This window comes from Neomonachus schauinslandi, chromosome 8, assembly GCF_002201575.2.
Source record: "Neomonachus schauinslandi chromosome 8, ASM220157v2, whole genome shotgun sequence".
Classification (NCBI taxonomy): Eukaryota; Metazoa; Chordata; class Mammalia; order Carnivora; family Phocidae; genus Neomonachus; species Neomonachus schauinslandi.
In genome coordinates, this window is record NC_058410.1 from 21813027 (window position 1) to 21826337 (window position 13311).

The window sequence follows — 13311 nt, forward strand, 5'->3', positions numbered from 1 at the left end:
CCTTTTTTTTTTTTTTTTAAGAGAGAAAGAGTGTACACGAGCAAGGGGGGAGGGGCAGAGAGAGAGGGAATCTTAAGCAGGCTCTACACTAAGTGTGGAGCCCGACAGGGGGCTCGATCTCACAACCCTGAGATCATGACCTGAGACAAAATCAAGGGTCGGAGGCTTAATCGACTGAGCCATCCAGGCGCCCCTTGACTTTATATCCTGAAAGTATGTTAAATGAACTTTTAATTCCAGTAGCTTTCTTACAGATTACTAAGATTTTCTATACTTATTCATGATTTTATGTTATCTGTGAATAAAGACAGTTTTACTTCTTTCTCTCTGATAATTTATTTCCTTATTACACTGGGTACTTTATCTCCAGTACAGAGTTGAACAGAAGTGGTCAGAAAGGACATCCTTGCGTTTTCGTGATCTCAGTGGAAAAGTGCTCAGTTTTTCATCAAGTGTAATGTTAGCTATAGATTGTTCAAAGATGTCCTTTATTGAGGTGTTCCCTTCTATTTCTACCTAAGAGTTTTCTTTTTTAAACATGTATGGGTGCTGTATTTTGTCACAGGCTTTTCCTGTGTCTACTGGGATGATCATCTGCTTTTAAAAATATTTTGTTAATATGGTAAACTACATTTACTATTTTCTTCCTTCTACTTAATTTAGGTATAATTTGTTCTAACTTTTTAAAGAGGAAGAATAATCAGTTTAAACCTTCTTTTCTAATATGAGAATTTAAAGCTATAAAACTCCCTCTAGACACAGTTTTAGCTGAATCCCACAAATTTTGATGTGTTTTTCATTGCCACTCAGTTCAAAATATTTACTAATTTCTTTTATGATTTCTTCTTAAATCAATACATTATTTAGAAATGAGTTGATAATTTCCAAATATTAGGAAATTTTCTAGATGTTTTCATCATTAACTTCTAACTTAATTCTACTGTGTCAAATAACATAACCTATATGATTTCAATGATTTATTGAGACTCACTTGGTGGTCTTCCACATGGCCTATCTTGGATGAATGCTCCATGTGTAATTAAAAAGAATTATATTCTGCTGTTGCTGCATGTCACATTATAGCAATAGATATCAATTAGGTCAAACTGGTTGATACTGTTGTTCAAATTTTCTATATCCCTCCTGATTTTCCTGCTGCTTATTTTATCAGCTACTAAGAAAGGACGATAAAATCTCCAAATATAATTGTGAATCTTTCTACTTCTCCGCCCAGTTTTTGTTTCATGTTCTTTGAAGCTGTTACTAGGTACATAAACATTTAGGGACTGATAAGCTTTCCTGATGAATGTATTTTTAATCATTACCCCTGTTAATAACACTGATGTTTGCTTTGACTGATACTAACATTAGTCACTCTAGTTTTATGATTGTTTGCACACATATCCTTCCCCATGCTTTTCACATGCCAGTCTACAGTTGTTTTGACACTGCTGGTGTTTATTTCTTTTACCTTTTTATCCAAGAGAAAAGGCACAAATCCTAAGTGTAGGTCTCCATGAAATATAATTTATAAGTTGCACACACCCATGTAACCAGCCCAGATCAAGACACAGAACATTCCTAGCAATGCTCCTCATGTCCACTCCTGGTCATCCTCACCCCTCCAAGGAAAACCACTGCCCGACTTCCAACCTCAGAGATTCAAACCCGAAGTTTCTAAAAAACTGAGTTTCTGATAGTTAGGAAATCTGCAGTTTTTGCCATCCTTTGAGAAATTAGATCCGGCAATCCTGGTGTGTGTTCCTTTGAGGCAAGAGCCCTGCTCGTGCAGGAGCACCTGTCCCTTAGTGAAGGTGTCACTGCTTTAGGCCTACCTGCCTCACCTCCTTGTTTTGTCACCTGACTGGCACACTTATTTGTGTCTTCATATTTAAAGTGTGTTTCTTGGGGAAAGTATATAATTGGATCTTGCTTTATTATTTAGTATGATAATCTGCCTTTTATCTGAAGGGTTTAGGTCATTTATATGCAACTGTCCATATGGTTAGGTTTAAGTTTACCATCTTGCTTTGTCTTTATCCCACCTTTTCTTTGTTTTTCCCCCCTCTTTTCCTATCTTCTCTTAGACTGAATTTTTTTTTTCATTTTAGCTCTACTCCACTTACTGTGTTATTAGCTACATGTCAATATTTTTGTGTGTTTACTCTAGAGTTTAAAATAGGCATCTTTAGGGGCGGCTGGGTGGCTTAGTCGTTTGAGCGTCTGCCTTCGGCTCAGGTCATGATCCCAGGGTCCTGGGATTGAGCCCCACATAGGGCTCCCTGCTCCACGGGAAGCCTGCTTCTCCCTCTCCCACTTCCCCTGCTTGTCCCTCTCTCGCTGTGTCTCTGTCAAATAAATAAATAAAATCTTTAAAAATAAATATATAAAAATAAAATAAAATAAAATAGGCATCTTTGATGGGGCGCCTGGGTGGCTCAGTCGGTTAAGCGTCTGCCTTCAGCTCAGGTCATGATCCCAAGGTCCTGGGATCAATTCCCGCATCGGGCTCCCTGCGCAGTGGGGAGCCTGCTTCTCCCTCTGCCTGCCACTCCCCCTGCTCGTGCTCATGTTCACACTCTCTCTCTGCCAAATAAATAAATAAAAATCTTAAAAAAAATAAAATAGGCATCGTTAAGATATACAACTCTTCAAATAATACTATACCTATTCATGTTTAATGAGTACTAAACCTATTCATGTAGATGAAACCTTTCAACAATGTATGTCCATTTTCCTTAAACTTGTATTGTCTTCATACATTTTACTTCCACGTCATAATCCTCATAAAATGCTATTATTTATGCTTTAAATAGCCAATTATAACCCTCAGATAATATTTACTCAATGGAAAACAAGACAAGGATGTCTGCTTTCACCACTGCTATCCAATATAGTATTGGAAATTCTAGCAAGAGGATTTAGACATGAAAAAGAAATAAAAGACAAATTGGAGAAGAAGAAAAATTATGTCTGTTCACAAATGACATAATTTTATATGTAGAAAACCCTAAAAATTCCACACCAAAAAAAACAACTGTTAGAGGTAACAAAATTCAACAAAGTTGCAGGATACAAAATACACAAAAGTCAGTCATATTTCTATACACTAGCAATGAACAACCTGAAAACAAAGTTAACATTTCCATTTACAATAACATCAAAAAGAATAAAATACTTAAGAATAAATCTAACCAAGGTGGTAAAAGACTTGTATATTCCTACACCTATTCAATGAAATATTCATGACAGAAATTAAAGAGAAGATAAATAAATTAAAAGACATCCTATGTTCATAGACTGGAAAACAATATTGTTAAGATGACAACACTACCTAAGTCTATGTACAGATTTAATGCAACCCCTATCAAAATTCCAATTGCATTTTCAGAAATAGAAAATCATCCTAAAAATTCGTATGAGATCTCAAAAGTCCCCAAATAACCAAAACAATCTTGGAGAACTTTCAAAACTTACTACAAATTTATTAGAGTAATCAAAATAGGGTGGTACTGGCATAAGGGAAATAGACTAGAACAGACAGCCCAGAAATAAACCTTCACATATATGTCAACTGACTGACTTTTGATAATGGTGCCAAGATCATTCAATGGGGAAAGAATAGTCTTTTCAACAAATAGTGCTGAGAAAACTAAATATCCACATGTAAAACTAGATATCCAACTTCCAAAGTAGTTGGGATCTTACCTTATACCACATACAGAATTAACTCCACCTGGATCAAAGAGAAAACCGTAAGAGCTAAAACTATAAAACTCTTAGAAGAAAGCATACAGGAAAGGCTTCATGACATGGATTTTGCACTGATTTTTTGGATTTAACACCAAACACGAGGCAACAAAAGAAAAATAAAATAAACTGGACTTCTTCAAAATTAAAAATTTTTGTGCATCAGAAGATACCATCAAGAAAGTGAAGACAGTCCACAAAATGGGAGAAAATATTTGAAGATCTTATATCTGATAGAGATTAATATTATTATTAATCTAATAGAGTCTCTAGCCCTAATTTCCAATTTACAAAAAAACAGGACAGAGGAACAAGTTAAACATTAGCCTGAGTTAAAAAACAGACATATCTAGCAAAAGAAGTATTCTAAAAGATAATTGGCCTGATAGGGGTGTTGTGCAAGATTAAAGAAAAGAGACAACAACAAAAATGCATGAACCTTGACTGAATCCTAGATTGTGGCTAGGGGGCAAGCAGAGAGCTTTAAAAGACATTCTTAAGATAACTGGGAAAATATAAGTCTATATATTATGCAAGGGAATGCACTCATCCTTAAGAAATGCACACTGACATAGTTAAGGGTAAAGTGTTATGATGTTTGAAACTTAGTTTTAAATAGTTCTGCACCCCCCCCCCAAATAAAAGGACAGAGAATATGACGTCAACAACTGCCAAATTTCAGTGGAAGGTATGAGTGATCACTGTACTATTTCTTCCTCTTTTCTGTAAACTTGAAAACTTTCAAAATAAAAAGTTTAGGGTAAGAAACCTTTAGGTTTCCACGAAACTACACAACTTAAAATGGCTAAAATGGTGAATTTTAGATCATGGGATTTTAATCTCAAAACAAAACCCCCACCCCAAAATAACCCAGAGCTATGGGTATCTGACCCTGTGGAGCTACTGTGGAACTACCCTACACAGCCTCATTCTCATACACCATGATGTGAAAGGCCATGACACTGGGTACAGTGGTGTTCTCATGGAGTTAGAAGGAAACACAGAATCTTTATGCAGAATTAAAAAGAAATTAGGATAAGATATATTATATGATAAAATTACTTTTATATAATTTAATTGCTATTATTTATTTTAGAATGCATAGGAGGAAGCAAGTCATGATGATTTGGCCCCAAATCAAGCACAATTGGTTAAGAGTAAAATGCCAAAAGCAAACCAAACTGGCCACACACCTGGATTGATGGATGGAGGAGGTGGAGGTGGGAGAGGTCGGCCTTCTTTAATGGCTAGCGTACACTGCTTTGCCGATAGGATGGCATTAATGAGGTCTTCATGTTGTTGTCTCCAGTTAGATCTCCTCACAGGTTGAGGCTATAAAAAACAAAACCAATATATACTACCTAGACTGTACATCTCTCCACTGCTATTTTATTTTATTTTAAGATTATTTGCTATTTTAACCTGAGATTTAAATTTATAAGAAATAGGACTGAAATTTTGAGGGAAAAGAGAATTTGTTTTCAAAAGTACAAAAAAGGAGGTTTGGAAAATACAGTAATAAAATTTGCAAGTCACTGAAGTGAGGGAAAACACAAAATAACCGTCAGAAAAACAAGCTACAAAACTTTAAAGAAAAACTTAAATTTAAGATTAAAAAGGATTCTCTTCCAAGTTAATTGCTAGATTTAACGCTAGACTAATGAAAACATAAACGAGATTCTTTTTTGCCACATCTGGAAAATATCTGAAATACATTTCGAAATCTAAGTGAGCATGATTAAAAAGAAAACAGTAAAGGTGGATTATACTTACATGACATTACACTGCACTACCAAGCAAAAATGAAACCAAAGAGCCAAAAAGAGGCTTTAATGTACTTAAGGATGTAATCAAGAACAGTAAACAAGATATTGATAGTACCTTGGATTGAGGAGCCTTTCTCACAATGGGAATGTCAGTGCCCTGTAATCTTTGTTTCAAGGAATTGAAAGGTTTACGTTTTTTGTTGAAGAGTTTTCTACATATTGGTCCATGCCTTTCCTAGAAAAGAAACAGTGGGGATTAAAATTTTTAACATGTACAGTCACAAGGTTTGTACTCAGGCAGCCCCCATTGGAGTGACAGGGTTCACCTTCGGAGCCAAGTTCATTCTCCAACTCTCAAAGCACAGCAGAGCAAATCCATCTGGCTCTCTCCACCCTTGTTACACATCACTAGATATTGCGTGAGGGTAAGGTCAAGAAGAGGCCTCTGCAGCTACAGAGACTTACCTCGAATTTGGTTTTATATATTGAATTCTACCACTTGGGCTGTGTGAGTGGTTCCAGGCATTAAATAATGTTGAAAAGGCAAACTCTCTAGCTTAAATTGAAATAAATATTTCTGATAGTGAGCTAGGTACTCACTGAAGCCAAGGAAGTTCTCCTGATTATGTCTTCTGTTCGGTTTCCTGTGTCCACGATTCCCAAATTCCATGAGCAAGTCATCCAGTAACCTACCAGAGAATCTGAGTCCCAACAATCCTAATACTCAGTTTTGCCATCCTTTTGAAACAGTCCTTTGCATACAGCAAGGGGAAACTTAGTTCCTACCAGTGGAACCTTCTCAGGAAAACTCTTCTTACCACTCAGCAATTTCAAAATTGAATTTAATGGGGTCACTTTTCTGCATACAGCAAATTAAACTACTTAACTGCCTCAAGAAGTGGAGAGGTTTCAAAGAAATATTTGAGAACATCTGCAAAAGACAACTGGGACAACCATACAAATAAATGAAGGATACACCAATTCCATTTACATTATGAAGATATTTTCCTTTAATTTATCCAAACATTTCACATCCATGAAGTCATTTATTTCAGAGCAAATCTAAGCATTTAATATTAAGTTTTACAATGTTACAATATTTAACATTTAACAGACGATCGGCAGGGAAAACATTCTTTACTCCAGCCAAGTAATCCTTTAAGTACTCAGCATTTCTAGTACATAAGACAGGGAATCAACACACAGAGCTCTCTGCCTGTGTACGACCCTTACAAAGTCTGTTACAGCATCACTATAGGATTACACCAACAACTTCCAACTAAATGTCCTCTTCCTTGGTGGATATGTAACTCATAATAGCTAACACACAGTTCCTTCGTCCAACAAAATACAGGGCTCTATAAAAATCCCTGCACCTTGTTACAAACAAGCCATACCATTTTATTTTATTTTTAAAGATTTATTTATTTATTTTAGGGAGAGAAAAAGAGAGACAGGAGGGGAGGGGGAGAGGGAGAGAAAGAATCTCCAGCAGACTCCCCACCGAGTGCAGAGCCCAATGTGGGGCTCCGTCCCAGGACCCTGAGATCATGACCTGAGCCGAAATCAAGAGTCAGACACTCAACCCACTGAGCCACCCAGGAGCCCCAAGCCATACCATTTTAAATTAGAGAGAGATTGTTATCACTTGATCAAATGCTCTTTGTAGCCTAGAGATAGGCCTAGAAGTAAAACCCAAGAGGACCCAACACATTGGGGATGACATTTAGTGATCCCCAAATGGATGGTACCTTCTAGGTCTCAAACTCGTTCTTACGGGGTGCAGGCCTGGCTTGGCAAAAGGAACACACCGGTGGATTCCTGGGCCACAATAGGCCCTGGAGCTCCTACTGCTAAATTCAGAAGTTCTAGCTATAGTTAACTAGAACAGGTATTTCATTTTTAAAATTCCCCAGAGAAAGAAAACCTACAACCTCATTGTACAGTCTTTCACCCCAAATGCAGTCAGGTGTATAGTTTAAATCCTTTAAGTTTGGTTACATCTCCTTGATCTAAAATGTTCAAACTCGGAGTTGCATTATCACCTCAAGTTTTTTTTTTTTAAACATTTTTCTTGGGAATCTCTTTATAATATTGGAATCTAATACCTGTTTGATTCCCTAATTTTGAAATTAAGCCTGTATTCCACTTTATAGGCATCAATCAGGGGCCTTGACATGTAGTTACTTTGAATCTGATTAACAATTAGATCTTGGAACAGGCCTTACATCCATTTTGTTCAAATTACGTAAAATCCCTGAAATTGAAAGGTTCTGTCTTTATACGTGGCAAAGCAGGAAACAGAGGGAGGTTAAAGGACTTGTCAGAATTAGTGACAAATTTGAGGCTAAAAGCCAAGTTTCCAGATGCTCCAAATTCAATGTTCATTCCTCTTGACTAGCTAATTTCCCTGGTGCTTTGGCCTTAAAATTTGAATTTTTGATGCTTATAGAAAAGGCAAAAGAGCCAAAACCTCTCAAGAGACAATCAGCTGTGCCAAAACACTTTCATCTGGCATCCTTTTTCTAAGAGTACCATGTTTAATTAAGCTCCCTCTTGAATGGGGTGGCATCTATGTGCCTCGGTGTCCTCCGGACCTGCCAGCCATAGGTTATGGACCTCTCTTCCCTTGCTTTCCCTCCACATCTGTCTTTAATCTTTGCCGCTGCAGCCTCCTCACTGACTTGACAGTTCATTTAACTCCAACGAAACACATCTACAAAATGTCTTTATGTTTACCAGAACATCTGCTGCAAAGCGTCTTCCACAGACTTCACAGGGAAGTAACTCCTGATTGCCATCTGTATAAGATCCAAAAGCACATGATGTTAGTTTCGTGGAACTGCCTGCCCGAGAAGAAATGACTAACTGGAGGGGACCTCGATAACTTGATCGCCTCACTCTCTTTTCCCTCCCCACCAACTTCCTTCTCTTAGGAAGATACTTCATGAACTCAACCATCCTTTTTTTCTAATATAGACTTCTCACTTCACTAACAGGTAAATTCCATGTCCTTCAGGCAACCAGAGTACAATTCTTTAACATATTCCTGAACTAAGTGCCTAATAGCTTTGCTTTAGACATAAATGCAAAGTTAATACTTTAGTATAAAGTCATAAATTATCTAATGGTAACATTTTTAAGATTTCTACTAGGATGTAAGGCCTATGTGTGTGCTAAATGAAGGTGTGACAATTTATCACAGATCATATGAAAAGTCACCTAATCATCAAATTTAAAATCTCCTGAGAATGGCACTCTCTCAATAAATGCTCTTTGCTGGAAAAACTCCTACCTGAGAGGAAGGGAGTAAAGATACTGATGAAATGGACCAGGTAGAACTAATGGGACTTCTATCCAAATCAGGAAAGATGGTACCATTACAATGCAGAAGGATGGGAAGATGAGCAACATCCTAAGGAGGGGTGTTTGGTCAGACTTCTTAATGAGGTCAGTGAATAACACTCACTGCTAGCATTTTATATGCAGTAGTGAATGAGTGAGGGGCTGTAATCACAATGAGGTCACTACTTGCTATTGTTTTTAATATTCAACTAGTGTTTTTAAAAGTTAAATGAAGAATAAAGTCAATTAAAAAAAAAAGAGGCTGAGACTGCACCCACATGTGCCCCATGTCTCAAAGTACCTGACCCATAGTAAGGTGTGCACAATAAAATACTTGTTGAATGTGTGGGCCAAACACCAACTGAGTTCCTACCTTAGGACCAATACTTCATTCTGTAACTACCTGCTACATGCAACTCTGTGGAAATATTGAGAGAAACCATACATGGGTCCAGCAGAGAAAAGGAGAGAGAGTGTGCCATTAAATGGAAGTTAAGTGTCACAAGGAAAGGAAAACATTGTGGAATTCTGTAAAGGTTTCACCTCATTACTTTAAGTTCATCTGGAGTTGAGCATATAGATTAGAAAAGCTGATCATGGAGATGATGTTATATTAGACTAATAATCTGGGCTTTATTCTACAAACAAGGGGAACAATCAGGGACACTGAGTAGGAAGAATCTGAACAGAGCTGTGGACGGCTGAATGGATGGTAGTGGGGAGGGAAGATGCTATTTCAGTTAAAAAGCTAAAGGTGTAGGCCTGAAATGGAAAGAAAAGAGGAAATGAGAGACACTGTGCTCAAGGAATTGACAACATGACTAGATGTAGGAGTGAGGTGACAAAGAGAACAGTGCAGGACTGAGAAGAGGGTCGGGCTGTGGACAGAAACAAAATTTGAGAAGAAGGGCCATCTTAGTAAGAAAAATGATCTCAGCTTTGGAAATACTGAGTTTGAGAGAGTCATCCAGCCAGCAGGATGGAAATGAGGGAGGTCAGAGCTAGAGACACAGATGTAGGCTTTGTTTGGAGAGTGATGTAAAGGCATGATATTGCCAGGGAAGAGGTCATGGAAAGAGAAGTACAGGGATGATCCCTAGGGAACTCCGTATTTAAGGGCCAAGAAGATGAGGATGATAAGCCAGAAGGAGAAACAGGAGAGAACAAGGTCATGGAAACCAAGAGAAGACAGTTTGAAAAAGGAAGGACTGATTAACAGGAATCAGATGGTAGCTCATTACAGACATTGTTGATTTAAATGATTTCTTCTCACATCTGCCAGATGGTATTGTATCTGCAACACAGGTCATCCATTACAGCATATAGAAATATTACTCTTCTTCTCTGTTCTTTTGGCCTTCTAACTCTGTAAAACGGAGTCTTAAATTATTTTTTTTCAGCAAGCATATACTTACTAGTTAATAAAAGGACTCATTTTAATAATAAAACTGCTTTTTCTAAACCACTAATGGAAGATGATTTTTATTTTTATGAATAGTACTGTAACGTTTGTATGGTATTTTCCTGTTTCCTAAACACTTTTCCTACAATAATCTCATTTACTCCTCACAGAGTTGGGACTATTTTTTTTTTTAACAGGTAAGAAAACAAAGGTTCAAACTTAGGGGACTTCTCAAAGACCACAGGTAGTTAAATGGTAACATGGAGACTCAAACCTAGGTCTCTATCTCCACAAGTATTAAAACTGTATTCAACCATCACCATAAATATAGGTATGCTGGTACTAACCTGCAATACAAACGGAAGTTCCTGAAGGATAAATAGCCTGATTTAAATCAGTGAGTTTTAATTAGCTCAATGAGTTTAAAAGAATGACAGATACAATAGGATTCAACTGAACACCTGAAATCGATGGACTACTGCTTTCTGAACCACTTTCAGTTCTGAAGCTTGACTGTAAGGAAGGGAACACCTGCCGAGTTACTCAGTCAAATTAAACATGGAGATCAAGGTCTATCGTGTTTGTGACAGAATGCTGAGTCACATGGAATATGTGATCACTAGAACCTTAGAAGAATCATTTAAAACAACCAAAATGCCTTGCAACAGGTGAATGGTTATACAGCTACATCCAAACCCTGGAATACTGTTCAACAACAGAACACTATTGATACATGCAACACCTGGATGGATCTCAATGCTGAGAAAACCCAATCTCAAAAGGTCATGTATTGTAAGATTCCATTTGTAGAACAATCTCAAAATGACAAAATTAGAGAGATGGAGAATAGATTAGTGATTGCCAACAGGGAGGGATGGTTGGGGAGGGAGATGGTTGTGACTATACAGAGTAGAATGAGGGTGACCTTTGAGTAGTGGAATAGTTCTGGGGGCACCTAACTGGCTCAGTTGATAGAGCATAGGACTCTTGGTCTCAGGGCTGTAACTTCGAGCCTTATGTTGGATGTAAAGATTCTTTAAAAAAAAAAAATGGGGGGGGAGGAGAAAAGGAATAGTTCTAGAACCATATTGTGGTGGTGGGTGGTGGTTACACATGTAATAAAATGGTATGGAACTATAAATACACATTGTACCCATGTATATTTCCTGGGTTTGATACTGTACGAGTTATTTAAGTTGTAACTTAAGTTGGGGAAACTGGGTAAAAGGTGAGTGGGAACTCTACTATTTTGCAATTCTTGTGCACTAATTTTGTCAAAATAAGAAGTTTAAAGAAATATCTGGGGTGAGCAAATTGTGACCAGTGGGTCAAATCTGAAGCTCTGTTTTTGTAAATAAAGTTTTATTGGCAAATACCCATTTGTTTACATGTCTATTGCGGCTTTCACACTACAACAGTAGAGTTGAGTAGTTAACAGAGACCATATGGCCTGCAAAGCCAAAAATCATACTAAGAAATAGGTTGCCAACCAGTGAATGAGAATGTAGTGATTAAAAAGGATTTGCAGGAGAAAAACCTGGAAAATGTTAATGATACATTTTTATACAAATAAAGACTAGGAGTTATATAGATATGTACGTGTGTGTGTGTGTGTGTGTGTGTGTATACACAGCGGTTAAGAGTAAAGGTGATTAGTTTCCTGCATTTTCAATTTTTCTACAAAGATTATTATAATTTTAAGAATTAAAACAATGACATTTTAAAAAAGAACCTTTTGATAGAAAAGATTCTCAAACAATCAGTATCAACTTAGCTATTTCTATCTTTACCCTCTCTTAATAGACTATAAAGTGGCCATTATTTTTATACATTGGCTATTATTTTTACACTTTGGTTTAAAATTTTAGACAATTTTTTAAATGAGGGAAAGAAAGTGATCTGGAAGCCATCAAAAGGTTTGTTTAGCATGTTAACAGTGAAAAATAAGCATTACAAAGATCTCAGTTCAAAAATTTTATAAGAAGCCTGGAGAGGATTATGGCTATAATGAAATTGGAAAAAATTCTACTTCTGACTAGACATTCACTTTCTGAGCTGGAAGTTAAGAATGCTTTGTGCACACACCTACCAATCCACATTTCCTTATAAAGGCATAGTAGAGAAGACAAAAGGAAGACATTTTCTCATTCAGTTGTCAGCAAGTCAAAGAACTCTTAAGTCCTTTGCAATCCAGAACATACAAACATTAGCAACATTGACATCTTCCATGGCCCTATGGTAAAGAGGGTAGCATATTGGCCTCAACTTACTCACTTACCTCAGGAACGTGAGTACTGAAAGAAGAAAAGGAATTAAGGATGGCAGAGAGAACACTCCATCAAATTTTGCTTTCCACCGAAGCCCCAAAAAACTACAGTAAAGGAAAATAGAGACAAAGAGAACGGCAAGATCAGGAAGAAAGACGACAATAAAAAAAAATTTGACTCTGGAAAACTGACAGACATGGTGACTTGGAGGACTTAAAACTACATTAGAATCCACTTCCCAAGCTGACAGTAGGGAGAACGAACCATCAAGATTTTTATCTTAAACCCTTCAAAGTCACAGGAATCCCCAGAGCAGCATATACCTCTGGGACTGGCATGAGATAAATGTGGAAGAGCGTGCTAAAATATGGAGGGCCAAGATGAAAGTTTTCTGAAAAGAAATTGATTCCTGGATCCCCTCCCTCACTCTACACCCCTGGGTGACTGCCCTCTCCAACTCTAGCAAAGTCTACTCTCCAAAAATGACAAAGAGGCCTATGCATGAGGCACTGCTGAAGGTACAGGTAGGCAGATATAGATATATACACATATTTACGGTTGACTCATTATTTGTAGTAGTTATATTCCCTAAAGCCTCTGTGAGCACTGAATGAGCAAATACTGACTTAATACTTCTAGAGGGAATATAGGATTAGGCTCTTGTGAACCTCTGGTCACACTATTTTTATCAACCTATCAATGTACAACCTTGTTTTGTTTTTCTATTTAAAGACACCTTGCATAAATATATATTGTTGATTCGGTAACAGTGAACACTCAT

General features: G+C 37.2%; 1 protein-coding gene across 1 annotated transcript in view; it reads right to left on the bottom strand.

Annotated features, from left to right (window-relative positions):
* Window positions 1-13311, bottom strand: part of ZC2HC1B (zinc finger C2HC-type containing 1B) — a 40731-nt gene that overhangs the window by 23466 nt on the left and 3954 nt on the right. The window contains exons 2-4 of the mRNA XM_021693517.1: window positions 8256-8317; window positions 5632-5751; window positions 4944-5082 (exon numbers count right to left, since the gene is read on the bottom strand). Coding sequence (XP_021549192.1) covers window positions 4944-5082; window positions 5632-5751; window positions 8256-8317 — 321 coding nt within the window. The remainder of the gene's footprint in view (window positions 1-4943; window positions 5083-5631; window positions 5752-8255; window positions 8318-13311) is intronic.